This window comes from Narcine bancroftii, chromosome 2, assembly GCF_036971445.1.
Source record: "Narcine bancroftii isolate sNarBan1 chromosome 2, sNarBan1.hap1, whole genome shotgun sequence".
In the NCBI taxonomy this organism is placed as follows: Eukaryota; Metazoa; Chordata; class Chondrichthyes; order Torpediniformes; family Narcinidae; genus Narcine; species Narcine bancroftii.
Window position 1 is genome coordinate 371651134 of NC_091470.1, and position 26726 is coordinate 371677859.

The following is a 26726-nucleotide window of genomic DNA, read 5'->3' on the forward strand; positions in this document are numbered from 1 at the left end:
AAAATGTTCCCAACGCTGGGTCTAGTCTTAGCCATTTCGGACAGAGATGAAGAGAACTTCTTCACAGAGCTATGAAGGCAATCGTATGGAGGAGCAGAAGGCCATTCCATCCATCAGTTCTGCCCCACCATTCCTTCATGAGCAGATGCATTGTCCAACTCAGCCCCAACTCCCCTGCCTTTTCCCTAACATTTGATACCCTGACTCTTCAGACACTTATCGATCTCTGCCTTAAATACACCCAATGACCTGGCCTGCACAGCAGCCCATGGTAGCAAATTCCAGAGGTTCATAAATCTGGCTAAAGAAATTCCTCCACATCTCTGTTTTAAAAGGGAACCCTTCAATCCTGAAGTTGTGCCCTCTTGTTCTGGACTCCCCCACCATGGGAGTTTCAACATTTGTATGTAGAAAGGTTCTAGCATTCTACAAATTCTTCCATAGCTCTGTGCTTGTGGAGCTCCCTGGCACAGTAAATTGTTGAGGCCATTTCATTAGATCTATTCAAAAGGGAGCTAGATGTGACCCAATTGGCTGAAGGGAGAAAGCAGGGATAGGGTACAGATCACATGATCAGTCTTGATGGTGTTGAATCGTGGAGCAGGCTCAAAGGGTTGAATGGCCTTCTGCTGCAGGTGTTTTCGTGATCCCACGGGGTGCAGAGCGTGATCCATGCAGCACAAGCTAGCTTTGACTGGATGGCCAGTGCTGGCAATACTGCAGAGGAGAGCAGAGACGACACACCCTGCTCTTCACAGCAGCATCGAGGGGGTGGTCTCACCCGCTGGAGAGCTGGGACTGTGGGATCTCATCTCACCGAGGCGCAGCGCCAGCCACTTTGCCGCACTCCTTCTCCACAGGGGGGGCCAGCAAAAGTCAGCAGAACCTGCCTCAGAGGAGGGGCACAAAGAAAAGAGTTCTGCAGACCTTCACTCAGAGGACAGAATGCCTGAAGAACTCAGTGGGCCGAACTCCATCCCAAGATGCCAGTTGATGTTTAGGGTCAAAAGCTCCCATCAGGACGCAGACAGAGGAGTATAACAGCCATTAGGTGGTGGAATGAGCTGGGGGGTGGGGGGGGATGATGAGCTCCAGATGGCCAGTGGGGTCAGAGTGCAGGTACTCTGGGAAACAGCCTCACTAATGCTCACTCCCTCGCAGTGGGACCAGGCAAATGTCCCCCATTGCCCCTGTGTTCTGTCCACAGCAGCCAACCTGATCTTCTGGCTTCTCATCATTATTCTCACTCTCTTACTGCCCTGTCCTTGACCATGCTCACTGCTACAGAGAAGCCCAACCTAAGTTCAAATCTGCTTGGGGAGATCACAGCCCAATGAGATAACCATTAAATTCACATGTCAGATAACGTGCACCCACTGGTGCTCCCCTCACACACTCACTGAGGATTCTCTTCCTTCATCCCATCCATCCACTCCCCACCTGTCTACCACCCTCTCCCTCCCCACCACCCTCTCCCCTCCCCCTCCCCCCAATCTGTCCACCAACCACCCCATCTCCCACCTGTCCACCACACTCCTCCTTCCCACCTGTCCACTGCATTCCCCCTTCCCATCTGTCCACCACCCTCCAAAACTCTCCCCCATCCATCCATCACTGTTACCCCCTCCCCACTCATCCACTACCCACCCCACCTGACCATCACCCTCCCCCAACTGGTTCCAGTCCCTCCCCCACCTGGTTCCCCCTCTCCTACCACCTGGTTCCCCCTCCCCTACCACCTGGTTCCCCCTCCTCCCCCCAAATGGATCCCCCTCCTCCCCCCAACTGGATCCCCCTCCTTCCCCCAACTGGATCCCCCTCCTCCCCCCCCAACTGGATCCCCCTCCTCCCCTCAACTGGTTCCCCCTCCCACCCCCAACTGGTTCCCCTTCCCCACTCCCCCCCACCTGGTTCCCCTCCCCTACCTGGTTTTGCCCCTTCCCCACCTGGTCCTCCCTGGTTCTCCCCCTCCATCGTCTAACTCCACCCACCGCCTCCTTGGGAAAGCAGCTAACGTGTTAAAGGAGCCACTCTCTTCTACCCCCCCCACCCCACTTGAGCGTGAGATCACGTATCACCAGAATGAAGGAGAGTCTGCTATCAGACTCCTGGATGAACTACGCATGTGTAAAATTGTGCAGCCTTTGCTCCATCCAAACTGATCTCTCTCATTAATCTTGTACATTAGTTCTGGTAAAAGCACAAAGCTGGAGAAACTCAGCAGCGCAAACAATGTATTTTATCGCACAAAGGTAAAGATACAGAACCAATGTTTCAGGCTTGAGCCCTTCATCAAGATAGGAGCAAATGCAGCCTGGCACCTGAATTATGTATTTTTATCTTTGCTACACAAAATGAGGGGAGATGAAGGGGACAGACAGAATAAATGTAGGTCGGCTTTTTCCATTGAGGTGAGATACAAACGAGAGGACATGGGTTAAGGGTGAAAGGGGAAAAATTTAAGGGGAACATGAGGGGGAACTTCTTCACACAGAGAGTGGTGGGGGTGTGGAACGAGCTGCCAGATGAAGTGGTGAATGTGGGATCAATTTTAACATTTAAGAGGAATTTGGACAGGTACATGGATGGGAGGGGTGTGGGGGGCTATGGACTGGGTAGAGGTCAGTGGGACTAGGCAAAAGAATGGTTGGGCACAGATTAGAAGGGCCAAAAGGGCCTGTTTGTGTACTGTAATGTTCAATGGTTCTAGCATTCTACACTGAGTTTCTCCAGCGCTGTGCTTTTCTTCAATCACAGTGTCTGCAGACTTCCATGTTTTACTACCTTAGTTCTGGTTCTTACTTGTACTATGTATGAGATGTCTAACTGGTCTCCTCTCAAAACAAACTATATCACTGTACTTTGGTATATGTGACTGTTAACTTGAACTGTTGCCATCCTGGTGCTGGTGGGGAAGAGCGGTCCAGGATTCCAACCTGGTGATGAAGGAGCAGTGAGGATTTTACTGCCAAGTTGAAGATGGTGGGTGATAGAGAGGAACCTGCAGGTGGTGGTGCCCCCCTGCTCCTGCTTCCCTTGCCATTCCTCATGAAACAAGCATAGAGATGGTGCATGGTATCCAAGTAACGGCAGGGCATTCTGTACATGGTGCGCACTGGAGTCTCCCTTCCCCACCCCCCAATCGAGGTGATCTACCGGGATCGTTGTCTGAAGAGGGCACGCAAAATCACTGAGGACCCCTTCCACCCTGCCCACAGCATCTTTCAGCTGCTTCTGATGGGGAAGAGATACAGGAGGATCAGAGCCAGCACCAGCAAGCTGAGGAGCAGCTTCTTCTCACAGACAGTGTGAGAATGCTGAACAACCAAAGGAATTGCTGTTACAGAGTTCTGTGTTGTGTATTGGCCTATGTGTTGTGTGGTTTTATGTTAAATAAAGTGACAGTTTGCCTTAGAGAGCCAAGGTGAAGGTGGACTGCTGAGAGAGTGGGAGAAAGACTGAGCATGTGCAGAAAATGATCTAAAAATTTCTGGACTTGGACGATAAACCACCACTGGAGTGGAAGAAGGCCCAGAGCATGAGTCATGGTCTAGAGGACAGTTTAGAATGTTGGGCATTTCATAAAGGGATGAACATTCCGAAGGCCGCTAGAAGGATCCGACCTTCTTGTTCCTCTCTCTGCAAGCAACACAACTTTCAATTTTGTGCTCTCCCTCTCAAAGATCTTTTGGCTTCAATTTACCAAACAAAATGAATTTTGTTTATGATCTTTGCTTCAGTTGAGATCGAAGTTTAGTGAGTCTTGTGTCTTTTGTGTTTGTTTTGTGTCAAAGATTTTCTGTGGGCTGGTTGGAAATATAATTTAATTACGTATGTTATATTTAGGCTGGGGAATTTATTAGTTTTACACTGTTATAGGAGATGTGGGGGGGCTGGTAGTCATGGTGGGGAGCTGGCTGATGGAGGACCTCAGTTTTCTTCAGGTTGACTTCCAGGCCAAACATTTTGGCAGTTTCCGCAAAACAGGACGTCAAGCGCTGAAGAGCTGGCAACATCTCCATCGGGCACACAAAACTCAAAACGGTCAACCAGTTTACCTATCTCGGCTACACCATTTCATCGGATGCAAGGATCGACAACGAGATAGACAACAGACTCGCCAAGGCAAATAGCGCCTTTGGAAGACTACACAAAAGAGTCTGGAAAAATCTCTTTCTTTGGCTTGGCTTCGCGGACGAAGATTTATGGAGGGGGTAAAAAGTCCACGTCAGCTGCAGGCTCGTTTGTGGCTGACCAGTCCGATGCGGGACAGGCAGACACGATTGCAGCGGTTGCAAGGGAAAATTGGTTGGTTGGGGTTGGGTGTTGGGTTTTTCCTCCTTTGCCTTTTGTCAGTGAGGTGGGCTCTGCGGTCTTCTTCAAAGGAGGCTGCTGCCCGCCAAACTGTGAGGCGCCAAGATGCACGGTTTGAGGCGTTATCAGCCCACTGGCGGTGGTCAATGTGGCAGGCACCAAGAGATTTCTTTAGGCAGTCCTTGTACCTTTTCTTTGGTGCACCTCTGTCACGGTGGCCAGTGGAGAGCTCGCCATATAATACGATCTTGGGAAGGCGATGGTCCTCCATTCTGGAGACGTGACCCATCCAGCGCAGCTGGATCTTCAGCAGCGTGGACTCGATGCTGTCGACCTCAGCCATCTCGAGTACCTCGACGTTAGGGGTGTGAGCGCTCCAATGGATGTTGAGGATGGAGCGGAGACAACGCTGGTGGAAGCGTTCTAGGAGCCGTAGGTGGTGCCGGTAGAGGACCCATGATTCGGAGCCGAACAGGAGTGTGGGTATGACAACGGCTCTGTATACGCTTATCTTTGTGAGGTTTTTCAGTTGGTTGTTTTTCCAGACTCTTTTGTGTAGTCTTCCAAAGGCGCTATTTGCCTTGGCGAGTCTGTTGTCTATCTCATTGTCGATCCTTGCATCTGATGAAATGGTGCAGCCGAGATAGGTAAACTGGTTGACCGTTTTGAGTTTTGTGTGCCCGATGGAGATGTGGGGGGGCTGGTAGTCATGGTGGGGAGCTGGCTGATGGAGGACCTCAGTTTTCTTCAGGCTGACTTCCAGGCCAAACATTTTGGCAGTTTCCGCAAAGCAGGACGTCAAGCACTGAAGAGCTGGCTCTGAATGGGCAACTAAAGCGGCATCATCTGCAAAGAGTAGTTCACGGACAAGTTTCTCTTGTGTCTTGGTGTGAGCTTGCAGGCGCCTCAGATTGAAGAGACTGCCATCCGTGTGGTACCGGATGTAAACAGCGTCTTCATTGTTGGGGTCTTTCATGGCTTGGTCTGGAAAAATAACCAACTGAAAAACCTCACAAAGATTAGCGTATACAGAGCCGTTGTCATACCCACACTCCTGTTCAGCTCCGAATCATGGGTCCTCTACCGGCATCACCTACGGCTCCTAGAACGCTTCCACCAGCGTTGTCTCCACTCCATCCTCAACATTCATTGGAGCGACTTCATCCCTAACATCGAAGTACTCGACATGGCAGAGGCCGATAGCATCGAATCCACGCTGCTGAAGATCCAACTGCGCTGGGCATGTCACGTCTCCAGAATGGAGGACCATCACCTTCCCAAGATCGTGTTATATGGCGTGCTCTCCACTGGCCACCGTGACAGAGGTGCACCAAAGAAGAGGTACAAGGACTGCCTAAAGAAATCTCTTGGTGCCTGCCACACTGACCACCACCAGTGGGCTGATATCGCCTCAAACCGTGCATCTTGGCGCCTCACAGTTTGGCGGGCAGCAACCTCCTTTGAAGAAGACCGCAGAGCCCACCTCACTGACAAAAGGCAAAGGAGGAAAAACCCAACACCCAACCTCAACCAACCAATTTTCCCCTGCAGCCGCTGCAACCGTGTCTGCCTGTCCCGCATCGGACTTGTCAGCCACAAACGAGCCTGCAGCTGACGTGGACATTACCCTTCCATAAATCTTCGTCCGCCAAGCCAAAGAGAAGAAGACACTGTTATAGAAATTTGCATAGTAACCAGTGGGCATTGTTATAAAGGGAGAAATTTGAATTAAAGTTTGAAGGTGAATTTTTTTGTTAATAAAGTAATTGTTCATCTTTACCCCTGTGTGATCTGACTTCTTTGTGATTGCTGGTTTGATCTTGTAACATAATTTGGGGGTATCGTCTGGGATCAAACCAATTTGGAAGCTTTAGGGGCGAATGACTTGTGCTTAGTTATCAGTCGTCTGAGTTTGACTCAACCTCCAGCTTGAAATTAAAAATAAACGGTGAGTGTATAAATGACCAGGAGAAAACCAGCAACTGTGAATATTGACCAGTTCATAGCGAACCCTTCAGTGGTTAATTTAAAAATGGCTAAAAAGTTAGAACTGATGGTTATAGTTGGCAAGTTAAAACTTACAGTAAGAACTGGTATGAAAAAAAGGAAATTTCCCGAAAGATTGTTAAGCACTATGTAGGAAAGGGGGTATTTGAAGAAGCTGCATTAGAACAGTTTACAAAGGAGAAAACTTCAGAGGAAGTAAAGTTGACTTTGAGAAAACTAGAGTTAGAGGAAAAAAGAGAGGCAGAAAGGAAAGCCGAACGGGAAGCAGTAAGGCAGGCAGAAATGGATGAGAGAGAGAAAGAATGGAAGCATGAGCTAGAACTAGCTAAATTAAAGCTGACCCTAACGCAAGGAGAGGGAGAAGTGCAAAACACACATGCTGGTCAGGAGGAGAGGTTTCTGGTCAGTAGAGAAGTGAGGTTAATTCCTCCATTTGAGGAAGCTGAAATAGACCAGTATTTTCAGCATTTTGAGAAAGTAGCTCTAAATTTAAACCAGTGGTCACTCCTGCTACAAAGTGTTCTTAAAGGGAAAGCCCAACAGGTGTACTCGTGTCTCACGGTACAACAAGCAGCTGATTATGAATTTGGAAAGCAGGCTATACTCCGATCTTATGAACTAGTTCTAGAGGATTATAGACAAAAGTTCAGAAGTTTAAAAAAAGCAGCAATCCAATATTACCGGGATTTTGCTTATAGGAAGGTTGTGTGTTTTGATCAGTGGTGTGTCGCAATGAAAGTAGAAAATAACTTTGATTTATTGAGGGAAATCATTCTGATTGAGGAGATTAAAAATTGTGTTCCTGATGATATTCAAGTGTACTTGGCAGAGAAAAATATAAAAACTTGGCAAGAATTGGCTAAATTTGCAGAGGAATATGCTTTAACCCACAAGTCTAAATGGACACCAGGGAAAACCTTTCAAAGGAATACTGCTGATAATCCACGTAGAGTAGAAAGAAAATCTAGAAGTGAGGTTAAAGGAAGAGAGGAAGAGAAATGGGTGAAGGAAAAATGTTTGAGTGTTATTTTCCATTATTGGAAGAAGCCAGGGCACATAATAGCAAATTGTCCTGGACTGAAAAGGAAGAAAGAGAAAGGGGTAGTACCAACTGCCTGTGTTCAGAGTGAGAAAGTTAGGGATATTTTTAAACCATTCATGACTGAAGGTTTCATTTTGGTTAAAGAAGGATCCAATCAAGTGCCAGTTAAAATCCTGCGGGATACTAAAGCAGCCCAATCGCTTGTATTAAGCAACGTTTTGAATTTTGGTGAGGAGACCGATACTGGAGATGTGAAGTTAATTAAAGACATTGGTGGTGAAGCAGAGTCTACACCTTCGCATAGAATAGTAATGAAATACACTTAGTTAATGGCCCGGTTACGATAGGGATAAGATCGAGTCTGCCGGTGGATGGAGTTTCTCTTTTGTTAGGGAATGATTTAGCAGAGGGTAAAGTCATACCTGCGGTGAAACTCACAAGTAAGCCATTGGTTTATGAGTCCGTAAAGGATTTGGAAATCTACCCTGCATGTGCCATTACTAGAGCCACGTCTAGAAAAAAGGTAGAGGTAGAGAAAGTATGTGATGATCCTGTAGAGGAGGGAAGCATTGAGGACAAACCTAAGGATCCAGCTTTGCTGTTGTCAAGAGCAGAATTAATAGCTAGACAAAAGCATGATCCTGATGTTGCTGGGATAAGAGATAAGATTCTGTCCTGAAAGTCAAGGGGCCTTGGAAAGGTTCCATTTAACTGTGAAAAATATGATGAGGGCTTATTGCATGGATTTAGAGAAGCAACTCAGGAGTCTCTTGGCTTTAGTCCATTTGAGTTGGAGTTTGGTCATGAAGTCAGGGGTCCATTACTATTGTTGAAGGAACAGTAGATACATAATGATATACAATCAAATCTGTTGGATTATGTTTTTAAATTTAAAAACAGATTACATCAAGCTTGCGAGATGGCAAGGAAAAATTTAAAAACTGCTCAGGGTAAAATGAAAATTCGGAATGATCAAAAAGCAAAAAATTAGGGACATTAAAGCTGGCAACAAAATATTGGTTTTGTTTCCAATGCAGTCAAACCCTTTGAGAGCTCAGTTTTCAGGACCATATAAGGTGAAATCAAAAATTAACCAGGTCACCTATGTCATTGAGACGCCTGATCGTTGAAGAGAGACACATGTGAACATGCTTAAATCTTACTTTGAGAAAATGACTGAGGAGGAGACTAGAATTCCAACCAAGGTGCTAGTTATAGAAGAAAGTAAGGAGGAGATAAGTTTCATGGAAGGTCATGGAGCACAGAAAGTGATAAGCCCCAGGCTGGAAAATTCTATAGTTTTGCAAAACTTAGACACCAAGTTAATGCATTTGACTAAATCAGAAAGGGAAGAAATGAAGACATTACTTATGAAATTTAAGGATATATTCCCAGGTGTTCCAAGAGGAACTACTGTAGTTTATCATGATGTGGAGGTCAGTGATGCTAAGCCTATTAAGCAGCATCCTTACCGAGTTAATCAGGAAAAGAGCAGATTGTTGGATCAAGAGGTGGATTATATGCTTATGTGTTTTGTGTCTAAGTTTTTCTGTGGGCTGGTTGGAAATATATCTTAGACTTTAATTACATATGTTATATTTAGGCTGGGGAATTTATTAGTTTTACACTAGGAATTTGCATAGTCACCAGTGGGCATTATTATAAAAGGGGGGATTTTGAATTAAAGTTTGAAGGTGAATTTTTGTTAATAAAGTAATTGTTCATCTTTACCCCTGTGTGATATGCCTTCTTTGTGGTTGCTGGTTTGATCTTGTAGCACTGCTCACACTAATCATCTGAGCCTCTCATATTCATGAAAAACAACTGTGGCTGGGGTTCAAATCCCACACTGATGTAGAGAGTTTGTACGTTCTCCCTGTGTCTGCGTGGGGTTTCCCTGGGGGTTCCGGTTTCCTCCCATCCTTCAAAAAACATGCCGGGGGTTGTAGGCCAACTGGGTGGCATGAGCTCATGGGCCAGAAGGGCCTGTTACCGTGCTGCATGTCATGTCTAAATTAAAAGAAAAATGAAATCTAAATATTTATTTATTCATACATATGAATATTTGTCTTGTACAGGTGCACAATCCTTTATCTGGAACCCTTGGGGGACAGTGTGTTCCGAATTTTGTTTTTTTCCGGATTTCGGAAAGCCAAATTTAAACCTACCCGAATTGTGCTGCCGTATCCACGCCCACCTCTTTCCAGTTGCGCTGCCGTCTCTCCCCCCCCCCCCACCCCAGCGCTGCATGTCTCTCCCCCTCACTCGCCCGACTCGTGATGCCGGTCTCTCCCCCTCATCTGCCCGACTTGTGCTGTGTCTCTCTCCCCACTTGCCGGATTTTTGGAGCTTTCCGGATTTTAGATATCCAGATAACGGAATGTGTACCTGTATATGAAATATTTGTCTGTATGTGTGCTCTGTCTGGTTGTGCGTCTGCGTGTTTTGCACTGAGGACCAGAGAAAGCTGTTTTGTTAGGGTTTACTTGTACAATCAGTTGACAATAAACTGTGCTGCTACTGGTGGGGGCTGGGGGTTGAATGTGAGCATGGTGGAGCAGGCTGACCTCATGGCGATGCAGGAAACATTGGGTGGGGGCGAGGCTGGAATCAATCCCACTGACCCACCATCCTACCTGACAAAGCTTCCTCAGGAGCTGCTCCCTCACGCTGAAGTTTCTCCTCCAGCGAATCAATGCACCACTTGTACCCCTCCACAGCCAAATTGTGCCTGTGTCAGAGAGGGAAGGAGCACAGGGATCAGTCAGTCGGACTGCTTTAATGGGAGACGCAGGGCATGCCTGACCAAGGCGATGAGCTGTGAGCAGCCGATGGGCTACAGAAGCCCCCGCACCCCAGTAGAAATAAGATAAGTCACATGGTACTTCACAATTTGAACTCTTTCCATCTCCCCCCCCCCCCCCGCCCCCCCATCATCATGCCAAAAAATGCTGCTGGTGTTGGGGAAGGAGCAGGGGTGGGGTGGGGGGGGGGTTAATAGAGTCAGTCATACAGTGTGGAAACGGGCCCTTCAGCCGAACTTGCCCACGCCACCCACTCTAATCCCATCTGCCAGCATTTGGCCCATATCCCTTTATAAATCTATCCTATCTACATATCCTTCCAATTTTCTTCTTAAACATTTCAATAGCACCTGCCTCAACCACCTCCTGTAGCCTGTTCCATATACCCACTACCCTCTGTATAAAAAAGGTACCCCCCAGGTTCCTGTTAAATCTCTTCCCCCCACCTCACCTTAAACCCATGTCCTCTGGTTACTGATTCCCCTTCTCTTGGCAAAAGACTCTCTGCGTTCACCCAATCTATTTCTCTCTGGATTCCGTCTACCTCTGTGAGATCGCCCGTCATCCTCTTATGCTCCAACGAATAAAGCCCTAGCCTGCTCCACCTCTCCCTGTGGCTCACCCTCTCCAAGACCCATGGTGGAGGTTCTTGCCCCTGCCCCTTTCCAACCCCAAAGGGGGTCAGTGCCAAGAGACCCCATCTCCCAGGGAGCCTGCCCCTGGTTCCCAATCTGGGCTGCTGGAGGACATGGGATGGAAGGGGGTGGGGAGACTAGTTTCCCCGTCAAAGGGCAGTTTTGCTGCTCCCCATTGACGAACTCACCGCTCAGTGGATGCGTAGATGCTGATCAACTTGAGGGACATCTCGATGAGTGCATTATCGTCCTGCAGAGGCAGAGGAGCATCGGAGAAAGGGATAAAGGGAAGAGGGAAAGCAAAAGAAATTGAAAGGAAGAAAGGGAAAGAAGAGAAAGAGCAAGAGAAAAATGCAAGGGGGAAAGAAAGAAAAATAGAGATAAAGATGGATGTGAGAGAGAGAGTGAGTGTCTACTACCCTTACATTGCTTTAGTGAAGCAAAGGGGAAGGGGGCCATGGACACTGGACTGTAACACTCAACAGGACCAAAAATTTGTCTGCTCAGCCTTCAATCCAGCCCCCCAACATTCCAGGCCTCCACCACCAGGCTATAGGAGCACCATCTACATAATGCACCAGGTTCTCTCCCAGCCACCTGCAGCACCACCCAAATTCAACATCTAAGCCCCCTCCCACCCAGGAGGATGAAGGCAGCGGGAACACCACCATCAGCTGATTACCCTCCAAGAGGTGCACCATGCACCATCTTGCCACCAGTAGTGGGGGATCCTTCACCAGTATGACTCCCACCCATCCTTGGGCAATGAGGAATGTGCTTCAGAGGCTGGCCTTGTCAGCTGCACGTGGTGTAATTACCTTGGTCAGGATCTGCTCACTCACCTGCCGCCTCCCTGAACTCAGTAACTGCCTCATGGTTGCCTTGTAGAGTTCCTCAGCCTGTGAGAGAGACAGCGAGTACTCAGACATGTGGGGCAGAGCGATGCCTCATGGGATGCTGGACCCAAGGTCAACAGGTCCAGGAAGTCCAAGCTCGATGGTTGTACGGGGTGGGAACATGCGGAGTCAGTGTACATGGGCCGGGAAGCTCAAGGAGGGGCGGGTCAGGGTACCATTGTCAATCTCACTTACACTGAGCAGGTCTCCGCGCAGGTAGGCCAGGTTCGCCATCTACAGAGGAGGACAAAGGAAGCAGCATCAGGAAGTGTACAGTCCACAGTGCCCACGTCACGGGTCCCGGGACACCAACGGTGTGTCGCACTCAACCCCCTCACCCCTCCACCTGCAGCCAGACCGCTATCTATTCCTAACCCCAACACACCTCTGGCATCGAATCAGGAGTCCATGCCTGTTCTCAATGGACAGCCCATACCCCCCTGCTGCACAGACCCTTCCTATTATTCAAGAAGAGAAGCAGAAAGGAAATTATTACATTTAGTCCTACAGCATGGTAACCGGCCCCTTCAGTCCACAAGCCTGTGCCGCCCAATTGACCTACAACCTCCCGTATGTTTTTGAATGGAGCCCCTGGAGGAAACCCAAGTGGACAGGAGGAGAACATACCAACTCCTTAAGGAAAGTGCCAGATTTGATCCCTGGTCACTGGCTCTGTTACAATGGTGCATTAATCGCTACACTAGCCATGCCGCCTGATACAGACCAATTATAATAAACAGAAATTATAGACTGGTTCGCCTGACGTAAGTGGTTGAGAAGATGTAGGATACAACGGTCAAAGATAAGGTTGCAGAGTATTTGGATTCATATGACAAATCCAAAACCTTGCCTGACAAACCCTATTGGAATTCTTTGAGGAAGGGGCTGGCAGGATAAGGGAGATACAGTGGATGTGGCAAATTTGGATTTTCAGAAGGCCTTTGACAAGGTGCCACACAAGGCTACTTTTTTTAAAAAGGTATTTTATTGAAGCAAAAAAAAGCTAGATTTTTATAAACAGATACACATAAGGAAAAAAAGCAAACAAACAAAATGTTCCATCCCACCCCCCTCTCACAACCCTGGTATGGTAGAAATGCTCCCTCCCACCCTCGGTATGGTAGAAATGCTCCCTCCCATTCCCCCCTCCCATTCCCCCCTCCCACTCCCCTGGTATGGTGGAAATGCTCCCTCCCACTCCCCTCCACATCCCTGGTATGGTAGAAATGCTTCCTGCCACTCCCCTCCCACATCCCTGGTATGGTAGAAATGCTCCTTGCCACTCCCCTCCCACATCCCTGGTATGGTAGAAATGCTCCCTGCCACACCCCTCCCACATCCTTGATATGGTAGAAATGCTCCCTCCCACAACCCTGGTATGGTAGAAATGCTCTGTCCCTCCCTCCTCCCACAACCCTGGTATGGTAGAAATTTCTCCCATGTTCACAACTGAAAAATAGCTGAAATAAAATCAGGTATGAAGTCCTAATGTATATTAATCAGGTATATATTACTACATTAAGCAGACATTAACGCTTCCACCAGGGTTGTCTCCGCTCCATCCTCAACATTCATTGGAGCGACTTCATCCCTAACATCGAAGTACTCGACATGGCAGAGGCCGACAGCATCGAATCCACGCTGCTGAAGATCCAACTACGTTGGGTAGGTCACGTCTCTAGAATGGAGGACCATCGCCTTCCCAAGATCATGTTATATGGCAAGCTCTCCACTGGCCACCGAGGCAGAAGTGCACCAAAGAAGAGGTACAAGGACTGCCTAAAGAAATCTCTTGGTGCCTGCCACATTGACCACCGCCAGTGGGCTGATCTCACCTCAAACCGTGCATCTTGGCGCCTCACAGTTCGGCGGGCAGCAACCTCCTTTGAAGAAGACCGCAGAGCCCACCTCACTGACAAAAGACAAAGGAGGAAAAACCCAACACCCAACCCCAACCCACCAATTTTACCCTGCAACCGCTGCAATCGTGTCTGCCTGTCCCGCATCGGACTTGTCAGCCACAAATGAGCCTGCAGCTGACGTGGACATTACCCCTCCATAAATCTTCATCTGTGAAGCCAAGTCAAAGAAGAAGCAGACAGTAGGACACGAGGCTACTTTACAAGAACCCATGGTATAATAGGAATCATACAAGCAAGGGTACAGCATTGGCTGATTGGCAGAAGCAGAGAATCAATAAGATAGAAAGAGGGCAGAGAAGATTTACTAGGATGTTGCCCGGACTTCAGGAACTGAGTTACAGGGAAAGGTTAAACAGGTTAGGACTTTATTCCCTGGAGCATAGAAGAATGAGGGGAGATTTGATGGAGGGATTTAAAATTATGGAGATAGAGTAAATGTAGAGAGGGTTTTTAAACTGAGGTTAGGTGAGATACAAACCAGAGGCTTTGGGTAAAGGGTGAAATGGGAAATGTTTAGGGGAACATGAGGGCGAACTTCTTCACACTGACAGTGGTGGAAGTGTGGACTGAGCTGCCTGTTGAAATGGTGAATGGGGGCTCAATTTTAACATTTAAGAAGAATTTCACGATAAAGGAACAGGAAGTAGGATATTCAGTCCATCAAGTCTGCTCTGCCACTCCATCTAGTTCCAAATTCCAGCCTTTTTCCCATAGCCCTTGATCCCCTGACTAATTAGATACCCATCACATCCCTTCTAAGGTAAGGGGCCCAAAACTGCACACAGTTCTCCAAACGAGATCTCACCAGTGCCCCATAGAGCCTCATCAACACCTCTTTACTCTTATACACTATTCCCCTTGAAATGAATCCCAACACAGCTTTCGCTTTCTTTACTGCCGATCCAACCTGGTGGTTAACCTTCAGGTTATCCTGCACGAAGACCCCCAAGTCCTTTTGCACTTTCGAATTTTGAATTTTCTCCCCATCCAAATAATAATCTGCCTGTTTATTTCCTCTTCCAAAATGTCCAACTGGACATTTCTCCGCATTGGATCTCATCTGCCGTTTCTTTTCCCATTCTCCTAAACTGTCCAAGTCTCTCTGCAACCTTTCGGTATCTTCCACACTTCCTACTCCACCACCTATCTTGGTGTCATCTGCAAACTTTGCCATAAAACTATTCAGCCAATAATCTAAATCATTGATATACATTGTAAAAAGAAACGGCTCCAACACTGACCCCTGTGGAACACCACTAGTAACTGGCAACCCACCAGAACAGGATCCCTTTATTCCCATCCTTTGCTTCCTGCCTATCAGCCAATGCTCCACCCAGTCTAATACCTTTCCTATCATTCCATGTGCTCTCATCTCATTAAGCAGCCTCCTTATCAAAGGACTTTTGAAAATCCAAATACACAACATCCACATCCTCTCCCTTGTCCTTCCTAATTGAGATTTCCCCAAAAATTCCACTAGATGGGTCAGGCAGGATCTTCCCTTCATGAACCCATGATGGCTTGGACCTATCATGTCATGCACCTCTACATATTTCATAACCTTGTCCTTGAGGATCGACTCCAATAACTTTCCAACCACCAACGTCAGACTAATAGGCCTATAATTTCCTTTTTTCTGCTTCCCTCCTTTCTTAAACAGCAGAACTACATTTGCAACCTTCCAATCCTCCGGAACCATGCCTGAGCCTATTGATTTCTGGAAAATCATTTCCAATCTCCAAAGCCACTTCCTTCAGAACCCATGGGTCACCTCATCTGGTCCCGGAGACTTATCTACTTTTAGTCCATTCATCTTACTAAGCTCTGTCTCTCTAGTAATCCTGACTATTCTTCTATTCTTAATTCTACTCCCTGAGGACTCTGACTATCAGGTATATTTCTATTGTCTTCCTCAGTGAAGACGCAAAATAGTCATTTAGTTACTCTGCCATCTCTTTGTTACCCACTATAATTTCTCCAGGATCATTTTCATTCGGTCCCATATCTACCCATGTCTCTCTTTAACTCTTTATATATATTTTTAAAAAATTCTTAGTATCCTTTTTGTATGTAATTTGCCAACTTTCTTTCATAATTCATCTTTTCTTTCTTAATGCCTTTCTTTGTCCCTTTCTGTGAGTTTTTAAAAGTTTCCCGGTCCGCTGTTTTCCCACTAATTTTTGCTTCCTTGTCTGCCCTCCCTTTTGCTTTTATTTTAGCCAAAACCTCTCTTGTGAGAGAGACATTTGTTCCATTTTTCCATTCATAATTTTCTTCTTTCTTGGAATATATCTATCCTGAATCTTCTTTATTTCTTGTAAAAATATCATCCAATTCTGCTCTGCCATCCCTCCATTGAGCTTACTTTTCCAGTCAACTTGGACCAGTTCCTCTCTCTGTAATTTCCTTTGTTCCACTGAAATATTGACAAACCTGATATCAACTTTTCCTATTCAAATTTGAAACTGAACTCTATCATGTTATGATCACTACTCCCCAAGGGTTCCATTACCTTTACATAGAAACATAGAAAATAGGAGTAGGAGTAGGCCATTTGGCCCATCAAGCCTACACCACCATTCATTTTGATCATGGCTGATCATCCATTCAGTATCCTGTTCCAGCTCTCTCTCCATACCCCCCTGATCCCCCTAGTCACAAGTACTAAATGTAACTCTCTCTTAAATATAGTTATCGAACTGGCCTCAATCACTTCCTGTGGCAGAGAATTCCATAAATTCACCACCCTCTGAGTGACAAAATTCTTCCTCATCTCAGTCCTAAAGGACTTCCCCTTTATCCTTAAACTGTGACCCCTGGTTTTAGACTTGTTCAACATTGGGAACAATCTTCCTGCATCTAGCCTGTCAAATCCCTTAAGAATTTTAAACGTTTCTATTAAATCTCCTCTTAATTGTCTAAACTCCAGCGAGTACAAGCCCAGTCGTTCTAGCCTTTCTTCATATGCAAGTCCCGCCATCCCTGGTATCAATCTTTAATTCCCTAATCACCACATCACCCAATCTAAAACTGCCAATCCCCTGGTGGGCTTATCGACAAGCTGCGCTAGTGATTTAAAATCATTGCTTTCCATCAGGGCCACGCCACCCCCCTTATCGTTCCTTTACATTGTGTACCCTTGGACATTCAGCTCCCAATCACATCCCCTCATTAAGCCATGTCTCCGTGATGGCCACAACGTCATATCTTTCAATCTGTAGCTGTACAACAAGCTCATTTACTTTTTTCCTAATGCTCCGTGCATTTACGTACAGTTCCCTTAGACCAGTATCTGTTACTGATTTTGCTGTATTTCTATAGTAAATGATCGCGTCTTTTCACCTGCCCGTCCTTTTTATCATCTTTGCTGCACATCATTTTTGACTTTTTTCTATTTCCTCTTTCTCAACCTAACATCCTGGTTCCCTTCTACCCTAATCTCTGCCCTCACATTCTGATTCCCAACCCCCCCCCCCCCCCCGCCAAACTAGTTGAAACCCTCCCCAACAGCTCTATCAAACCTGCCTGCCAGGATATTGGTCCCCCTCCAGTTAAGGTACAGCCCGTCCTTTTTGTACAGGTCAGATCTTCCCCAGAAGAGATCTCAATGATCCAGAAATCTGAACCCCTGCTCCCTGCACCAACTCTTCAGCCACGCATTCATCTGCCATAACTTCCTGTTCCTACCCTCTGACCTGTGGCACAGTCAGCGATCCTGAGATTACCATCCTTGAGGACCTGCTTTTTAACTTTCTTCCTCACTCCCTATATTCCCTCTTCAGGACCTCATCCCTACTCCTATCCATGTCATTGGTCCCCACATGGACCATGACATCTGGCTGCTTGCCCTTCCCCTCCAGAATGCTGTGAACTTGATCAGAGACATCCCTGACCCTGGCACCTAGGAGGCAACAGTTCATCTGGGAGCCTTGATCTCGTTCACAGAACCTCCTATCCACTTGTTTAACCAACGAGTTCCAATCACCATCGCTCTCCTCTTCTCCCCCTTTCCCTTCTGAGCCAGGGAGCCAGCCTCTGTCCTGGAGACGTGACCACCTCGACTTGTCCCTCATAGCTTGTATCCACCAACAATATCCAAAATGGGACATCTGTTGTTGATGGGAATGGCCACAGGGGTACTCTGCATTGTCTGCATCTTCCCCTTCCCTCTCCTGACAGACACCTAGATACCTGCCCCCTTGAATTTTGGGGGTGACTGCCTCCCTGAAACTCTAGTCTACAACTACCTCTGCCTCCTTCAAGATGCACAGTTCATCTAACTCCAGCTGCAGTTCCCTAACTCGGTTTGTAAGGAGCTGTAGCTGGATGCACCTTCTGCAGCTGTAATCGTCAGGGACAAGTACACTGTCCCAAATTTCCCACATCCTGCAACCAGAGCAACCCACTGCCTTAGCTGTCTCCATTATCCAAATTTAATTAAATAATTTAAATTTCATCACCTGGCCTTACCTCTCTGGTAGCAAGCAAGCTCGTTCTCAGCCTCTGCTCGCCAAAGCCACAAGCCACAGCCTCAAGCTCCACTCCTTCCCTGTGCTACTCACACACTGGGCCACTCCTCACTCGCTGCCAATGAACTCAATTACCCAATTATTCACTCCCACATGTGCATGGATGAGAGAGATATGGAGCGCTGTGTAGGGCAGTGGAACTAGGGCAGCATGGTTGTCGTAACGGTTAGCATAATGCTGTTACAGCACCAGTGATTAAGGCTGGGGTTCGAATCCCGCACTGTCTTTAAGGAGTTTGTACGTTCTCCCCGTATCTGTGTGGGTTTTCCCCAGGGCCTCTGGTTTCCTACAACCATTCGAAACGTACTGGGGGTTATAGGTTAATTGAGTGTAATTGCGTGGTACAGGCTCATGGGCCAAAATGGCTTGTTACAAATATTTTTAAATTAAAATGGTTTGGCATAGACTAGAAGGGCCGAAGGGGCCTATTTTTGTGCTGTAATATTTTATGGTTCTAATCGGAATATAGGGATGATATTCTGACTGGCTGCCGGTTACTAATAGTGTTCCACAGGGGTCGGTGTTGAGGTTCCTTCTTTTTACATTGTATATTAATGATCTGGATTATGGAATGAATTGCTTTATGGAGGAACAGGTAGTGAGTGAGGTCACTGTGGGAGGGGCAATGCTGAGGGGGTCACTGTAGGAGGGGCAGTGCTGAAGGGGGGGTCACTGTAGGAGGGGTGTTATTGAAGGAGGGTCACTGCAGAAGGACTCAGATGAAGAGAATGAGCAGAAAAGTGCAAATTAAATCTAATGTCGGAAGTGTATTGGTCATGCATTTTGGTAGAAAAAATAGGCTATTTTCTCAATGGAGAGAAAACTCCCAGGTGCAAAGGGATCTGGGAGTTCTTGTGCAAGATTGACTGAACGTAAACCTGCAGATTGAGTTGGTGGTGAAGAAGGCAAATGCAATTCTGGCATTCAAGAGGAATAAAATACAAGAGCTTGGATGTGATGTTGAGGCTTTATAAGGTACTGGCGAGACCTCACGGTGTATTGAGAGCAGATTTGGGCTCCTCATTTAAGAAAGGATATGTTGACGTTAGAGAGGGTTCAGAGGTTCACAAGGATGATTCTGGGAATGAAAGGGTTATCATATGAGAGTTTGACAGCTCTTGGCCTGGACTCATTGGAATTTAGGAAAATGGTGGGGCGGGGATCTCATTGAAACATTTCAAATGCTGAAAGGCCTGGACAGAGTAAATGCAGAAAGCTTGTTTCCCAGAGTGGGAGAGTCTAGGACAAGGGGGATTGAGGGGCGTCCACTATGAACAGAGATACGAAGTAATTTATTTAGCCAGAAGGTGGTGAATCTGCCCGCCTCTGCAATGACGTAATAGGTGACATGTTATGCACTCACAGCCAACCCCACAGGGAACCCCCTGTTCTTTCTGTTCCCTTTCTGTTTGAAGTTTTTGTTACCTTTCTGTTTAAAATAAAATTCTCCTAAACAACCCCCATCCATCCATCACCCCCTCCTCCCAGCCATCAGCTGCCCCCCCCACCTAATTCCCCCCATCTAAATCCCGACTTGGCATCAGGGGTGCAGTGCTGCCAAGCAGTGTAGCCAGATGCCCAAATAATTTAAACCCCAGTCAGGCATTAAAATCACCCAAAGCCAGCCCAAACGGTGGGGTGGGTGCTATCACGAACGGGAGGGGAAGGGAAGTGGGAGGGTGCTAACGCAAATGGGGGGGGAGGGGCAAGGTGCTGCCTCGACGTGCCGCTCCAGTTCGCGGTTACAGCTCCATTCGGGAGCAATGGCTGTCTTCATTACCCAGCATCAGAGAGTTCCAGGGGTGTGGGGAATTATGGGTAAGGAAGATAGCCATTGAGCCAGCTGGGGGGATTCAAGCGCTGATGTCACCAGATTAACCGGCTGAGCCATTTGCTCATTCAAATCGGCAGAGGAGGATGTCCCAGGTAAGTTTTACTGGGTCTCCTGACCACCTCCAAGGTAGGTCTGAGACCTGGGTGGATTTTGACCGGGCTTGCCCAGTCGGCCTTTTCAAATCGCCCGTACCTGGGTCTTCAACCCAGTAATTTGCCCAGTTAACCCCATTTTACCAGGAAATTTAAAAGGGCCTCCAATTTGTTGCCACAGGTGGTTGTGGAGACTAAATCATTGGGTGTATTTAAGGCAGAGAATGATAAGTTCTTGATTAGCCAGGGCATCAAAGGTTATGAGGAGAAGGCCGTTAGTGAGGCTGAGTGGGAAATGGATCAGCTCATGATTAAATGGTGGGGCTGAATGGCCTATTTCTGCTCCTATTTCTTATGGTCTTACTCTCACCTGAGCATAGGTGTAGCTGAGAGCCTGGTCGTTGTGTGACTGCTGGGCCAGGTGAAGGGCTTGGTGCAAAAACCGCTCAGCCTCCTCGAGCTCGCCCTTGATCGCACTCAGCTGCAGAGGGACAGAAAGGGTTAAAAGTCCACACTCACCTTTCACTGCAACTCACTGAAGGTCACCATGAGCAGCAACTGGTCCACCAACACCAACAATGGAGCTCAGTCAGCGACTGTGCCCTATTAACATTGCCCTTTCCCCAGTATGAAACTCCCTCAATACTGCCCCTCCCACAGTGACCTCGCTCAGCACTGCCCCTCCCACAATGACCCCCCCTCAATACCACACCTCCCACAGTGACCCTCCTTCAATAACACCCCTCCCACAGTGACCTCACTCGGCAGTGCCCCTCCCACAATGACCCCCCCTTCAGCACTGCCCCTCCTACAGTGACCCCCTCAGCATTGCCCCTCCCACAGTGACCTCGCTCAGCACTGCCCCTCCCACAGTGAACCCCCTCTTCAGCACTGCCCCTCCTACAGTGACCCCCTCAGCATTGCTCCTCCCACAGTGATCCTCACTCAGTGCTGCCACCTTTTCTGTGGCCTTGACCCTTGGTGGTGGGGGGGGGGGGAACCATTCCCAGAGACCTGTGACCACTGAGTGTTCCTTCTCCAGTGATAATGGCCACACAGGTGCGTCAGGCAGTCAGTCCGAGCTGAACCAGATGGCATTAAATTTCCTTTTGCACAGACAAAACAGAGCTGCTCTACCAATCCAGCTGAACCCTCGACTGTCCGTTGCCTGGACCCATAGATTGCCATCTCGGCCAGGCCCACTACCAGATCGATGAGGACAACCCTCGATCGACCCTCCCTTCTCCATACCAGGTGCCCAAAGCCCAGGAGCGTGGGGCTGAAATCCAGCTAAAACTTGAGGAGCAACTCCTTCAAGTCCACAAGCAGGGGCTGCACTCTTTCACACTCCAAGTCTCTGTGAAACACGGTCTCAACCAAGTCGCTGAAGTGACAGACGGCCGGTGAGTCTATGAATCGATCAACTCGTGACTAGACCCACCGCCTTCGCGTTTTGTAGGCAAATCATGGATTTTCCCCTCCATTTTCACACTCGCTGTAACGCCCGGGGTCCCATCACTCCCCTTCATAGCCTTTGTGCATTTTCCAACCATGATATTTGGGAGCAAGTATCACGACCACATTCCCATCTTCCAGTGATGTGAAAGTATTCCTGGACACAGGGGTCTTTGAAGAAGCTGGCCCTGCAGGACCCAGGCCTTTCGGGGAATGGGTCTGGCATATTTACAAAATACAAACTAGACCACTGTTTAAAACAATAGTTCACCACAGTCGTGCCCTTCTCACAGGGTGACCCTCCCACAGTACTACCAGGAGAGGGTGAGACCCCAGGGGTCGAGCAGGACGGTTGAACCATTGACTGAGGGAGGATGAATTGTGGCCAGGGTGAGACATCCTCACCTCCACCAGGTATCTGAGTGGACACTGCCACCCTCAGGAGAGCCACACCTTTGCTTGCTTGAGGAGGAGGATGATCTGGTCCTCGTCTGTCTCCGCCTGCTTCTCTCCCCACCGAAAAAGGCCAAAGGCAGCGAGCAGAGCTGGAGGGGGAGCGGAAAACACGACATCAGTGAGGAAGGAGTGGATGGAGTGAGTGTGAGGGCCTGAGGATCACGCAGTGTTTGACGTCATGGATGGACTGAGGGCAGGGTCCAGACGGGATGGATAGAGGGTGATCGAGAGAGGTGGGGTCTGGGGGAGAGGATGACAGATGCTGAGGGGTGGAGTGAGTGGAGGGGTCTGGGTGAGTGAAGGTCCCCAAGGATGGGGTCTGGAGGGGCGGGGTCTGTGAGATGGACAGGTCTGGGTGATTGACGGGTCTGGAGGGGCGGAGTCTGTGAGATGGACAGGTCTGGGTGATTGACGGGTCTGGAGGGGCGGGGTCTGTGAGATGGACAGATCTGGGTGATTGATGGGTCTGGCGGAGGGGCGGGGTCTGGGTGATTGACATGTCCCAAGGGGCGGAGTCTGGGTGATGAACTGTCCCCCAAGGGACAGAGTCTGGGTGATTGACATGCCCGAGGGGCGGGGTCTCGATGATTGACATGCCTGAGGGGCGGGGTCTCGGTGATTGGCATACCCAAGGGGCGGGGTCTAGGGAATTGACAGGTCCGGGGCGGGGTCTGGGTGATTGACGGGTCTGGAGGGGCGGGGTCTGTGAGATGGACAGGTCTGGGTGATTGACGGGTCTGGAGGGGCGGGGTCTGTGAGATGGACAGATCTGGGTGATTGATGGGTCTGGCGGAGGGGCGGGGTCTGGGTGATTGACATGTCCCAAGGGGCGGAGTCTGGGTGATGAACTGTCCCCCAAGGGACAGAGTCTGGGTGATTGACATGCCCGAGGGGCGGGGTCTCGATGATTGACATACCTGAGGGGCGGGGTCTCGGTGATTGGCATACCCAAGGGGCGGGGTCTAGGGAATTGACAGGTCCGGGGCGGGGTCTGGGTGATTGACGGGTCTGGAGGGGCGGGGTCTGTGAGATGGACAGGTCTGGGTGATTGACGGGTCTGGAGGGGCGGGGTCTGTGAGATGGACAGATCTGGGTGATTGATGGGTCTGGCGGAGGGGCGGGGTCTGGGTGATTGACATGTCCCAAGGGGCGGAGTCTGGGTGATGAACTGTCCCCCAAGGGACAGAGTCTGGGTGATTGACATGCCCGAGGGGCGGGGTCTCGATGATTGACATGCCTGAGGGGCGGGGTCTCGGTGATTGGCATACCCAAGGGGCGGGGTCTAGGGAATTGACAGGTCCGGGGCGGGGTCTGGGTGATTGACGGGTCTGGAGGGGCGGGGTCTGTGAGATGGACAGGTCTGGGTGATTGACGGGTCTGGAGGGGCGGGGTCTGTGAGATGGACAGATCTGGGTGATTGATGGGTCTGGCGGAGGGGCGGGGTCTGGGTGATTGACATGTCCCAAGGGGCGGAGTCTGGGTGATGAACTGTCCCCCAAGGGACAGAGTCTGGGTGATTGACATGCCCGAGGGGCGGGGTCTCGATGATTGACATGCCTGAGGGGCGGGGTCTCGGTGATTGGTATACCCAAGGGGCGGGGTCTAGGGAATTGACAGGTCCGGGGCGGGGTCTGGGTGATTGACGGGTCTGGAGGGGCGGGGTCTGTGAGATGGACAGGTCTGGGTGATTGACGGGTCTGGAGGGGCGGGGTCTGTGAGATGGACAGATCTGGGTGATTGATGGGTCTGGCGGAGGGGCGGGGTCTGGGTGATTGACATGTCCCAAGGGGCGGAGTCTGGGTGATGAACTGTCCCCCAAGGGACAGAGTCTGGGTGATTGACATGCCCGAGGGGCGGGGTCTCGATGATTGACATGCCTGAGGGGCGGGGTCTCGGTGATTGGCATACCCAAGGGGCGGGGTCTAGGGAATTGACAGGTCCGGGGCGGGGTCTGGGTGATTGACGGGTCTGGAGGGGCGGGGTCTGTGAGATGGACAGGTCTGGGTGATTGACGGGTCTGGAGGGGCGGTCTGAAGGAGGGGCGGGGTCTGGGTGATTGACATGCCCCAAGGGGCGGGGTCTCGGTGATTGGCATGCCCAAGGGGCAGGGTCTGGGTGATGAACTGTCCCCCAAGGGACAGAGTCTGGGTGATTGACAGGTCCGGGGCGGGATCTGGGTGATTGACGGGTCTGGAGGGGCGGGGTCTGAGATGGACAGGTCTGGGTGATTGACGGGTCTGGAGGGGCGGTCTGGAGGAGGGGCGGGGTCTGGGTGATTGACATGCCCAAGGAGCGGGGTCTCGGTGATTGACATGCCAGAGGGGCGGGTCTGGGTGATTGACATGCCAGAGGGGCGGGGTCTCGGTGATTGGCATGCCCAATGGGCGGGGTCTGGGTGATGAACCGTTCCCCAAGGGACGGAGTCTGGGTGATTGACGGGTCTGGAGGGGCGGTCTGGAGGAGGGGCGGGGTCTGGGTGATTGACATGCCAAAGGAGCGGGGTCTCGGTGATTGACATGCCCAAGGAGCGGGGTCTAGGGAATTGACAGGTCCGGGGCGGGGTCTGGGTGATTGACGGGTCTGGAGGGGCGGGGTCTGTGAGATGGACAGGTCTGGGTGATTGACGGGTCTGGAGGGGCGGGGTCTGTGAGATGGACAGATCTGGGTGATTGATGGGTCTGGCGGAGGGGCGGGGTCTGGGTGATTGACATGTCCCAAGGGGCGGAGTCTGGGTGATGAACTGTCCCCCAAGGGACAGAGTCTGGGTGATTGACATGCCCGAGGGGCGGGGTCTCGATGATTGACATGCCTGAGGGGCGGGGTCTCGGTGATTGGCATACCCAAGGGGCGGGGTCTAGGGAATTGACAGGTCCGGGGCGGGGTCTGGGTGATTGACGGGTCTGGAGGGGCGGGGTCTGTGAGATGGACAGGTCTGGGTGATTGACGGGTCTGGAGGGGCGGGGTCTGTGAGATGGACAGATCTGGGTGATTGATGGGTCTGGCGGAGGGGCGGGGTCTGGGTGATTGACATGTCCCAAGGGGCGGAGTCTGGGTGATGAACTGTCCCCCAAGGGACAGAGTCTGGGTGATTGACATGCCCGAGGGGCGGGGTCTCGATGATTGACATACCTGAGGGGCGGGGTCTCGGTGATTGGCATACCCAAGGGGCGGGGTCTAGGGAATTGACAGGTCCGGGGCGGGGTCTGGGTGATTGACGGGTCTGGAGGGGCGGGGTCTGTGAGATGGACAGGTCTGAGTGATTGACGGGTCTGGAGGGGCGGTCTGAAGGAGGGGCGGGGTCTGGGTGATTGACATGCCCCAAGGGGCGGGGTCTCGGTGATTGGCATACCCAAGGGGCGGGGTCTAGGGAATTGACAGGTCCGGGGCGGGGTCTGGGTGATTGACGGGTCTGGAGGGGCGGGGTCTGTGAGATGGACAGGTCTGGGTGATTGACGGGTCTGGAGGGGCGGTCTGAAGGAGGGGCGGGGTCTGGGTGATTGACATGCCCCAAGGGGCGGGGTCTCGGTGATTGGCATGCCCAAGGGGCAGGGTCTGGGTGATGAACTGTCCCCCAAGGGACAGAGTCTGGGTGATTGACAGGTCCGGGGCGGGATCTGGGTGATTGACGGGTCTGGAGGGGCGGGGTCTGAGATGGACAGGTCTGGGTGATTGACGGGTCTGGAGGGGCGGTCTGGAGGAGGGGCGGGGTCTGGGTGATTGACATGCCAAAGGAGCGGGGTCTCGGTGATTGACATGCCCAAGGAGCGGGGTCTCGGTGATTGACATGCCAGAGGGGCGGGTCTGGGTGATTGACATGCCAGAGGGGCGGGGTCTGGGTGATTGACATGCCAGAGGGGCTGGGTCTCGGTGATTGGCATGCCCAATGGGCGGGGTCTGGGTGATGAACCGTTCCCCAAGGGACGGTCTGGGTGATTGACGGGTCCGGGGGGCGGGGTCTAGGTGATTGACGTGCCCCTAAGGGCGGGGTCTGCCCTCTCACCCAGTGACGCTGCCCTCCGGGGCCCGGGGCCTCCGCTCTCCCACTGAGCCGTGGGCCGAGCAGGGACGCGCTGCGAGTCAGGAGCCTGGCGTCGCGGTGCTCCGGGAGCCCCTTGGCTCGACCGGCAGCCGGGGGTTCGGACCCAGAGCCAGCGGCCGGCGCACAGGCCGCGGCTTCCTGCTGTCCGCAGCATCGTCGCCGTCGCCCGCCCGGAGAGGACTCCGACCACGTGACTCGCTCCTTCGCGGGCCATGCCCCGCCACGTTAAAGGGACAGGCGCAGGAGGGGCTGAAGGGCCTGTGGCCATGGACTAGAGCAGGGGAGCGCCACCACTTTCCCTTGGATCTGAGCCTGGAACTCCCTCCCCACCAGCACATCACCAGGACTCCAATGTTTCAGGCCACCCCAGACATCCCAAGAGAGAAGAAAGCAGCCATTCAGTCCATCAGCTGGAGGGAAGCAAATTGATGGGAGTTTGTTTTCGATGATGATGGGAAGCTGAGGGGGAACTTCCAGTTGGCACATCATGTTTGCAGACCATCCAGCCTTGCCTTTTGTGCTCAGCCAGCTCCTCCTCACCTTAGCTCGATAATTCATGGCTAGATAGGGAGGACTGGAAAGATTGGACCCAAACTGGAGCTCAACAAGAACATCTGCAATACACAAACATGCTGGAAAAACTCAGCAGGACGTGAAAGAAAAGGTTTCGGGCCTGAGCCCGAACATCGATTGCCTTTTAA

At 50.4% G+C, this 26726-nt stretch overlaps 1 protein-coding gene across 1 annotated transcript in view; it reads right to left on the bottom strand.

Moving 5' to 3' along the window:
- ttc19 (tetratricopeptide repeat domain 19) overlaps window positions 1-26308 on the bottom strand; it is a 31673-nt gene extending 5365 nt beyond the window's left edge. The window contains exons 1-7 of the mRNA XM_069922615.1: window positions 25987-26308; window positions 21984-22075; window positions 20446-20556; window positions 11894-11932; window positions 11645-11701; window positions 10991-11052; window positions 10000-10094 (exon numbers count right to left, since the gene is read on the bottom strand). Coding sequence (XP_069778716.1) covers window positions 10000-10094; window positions 10991-11052; window positions 11645-11701; window positions 11894-11932; window positions 20446-20556; window positions 21984-22075; window positions 25987-26293 — 763 coding nt within the window. The 5' untranslated portion in view covers window positions 26294-26308. The remainder of the gene's footprint in view (window positions 1-9999; window positions 10095-10990; window positions 11053-11644; window positions 11702-11893; window positions 11933-20445; window positions 20557-21983; window positions 22076-25986) is intronic.
- Window positions 26309-26726: the final 418 nt, after the last annotated feature.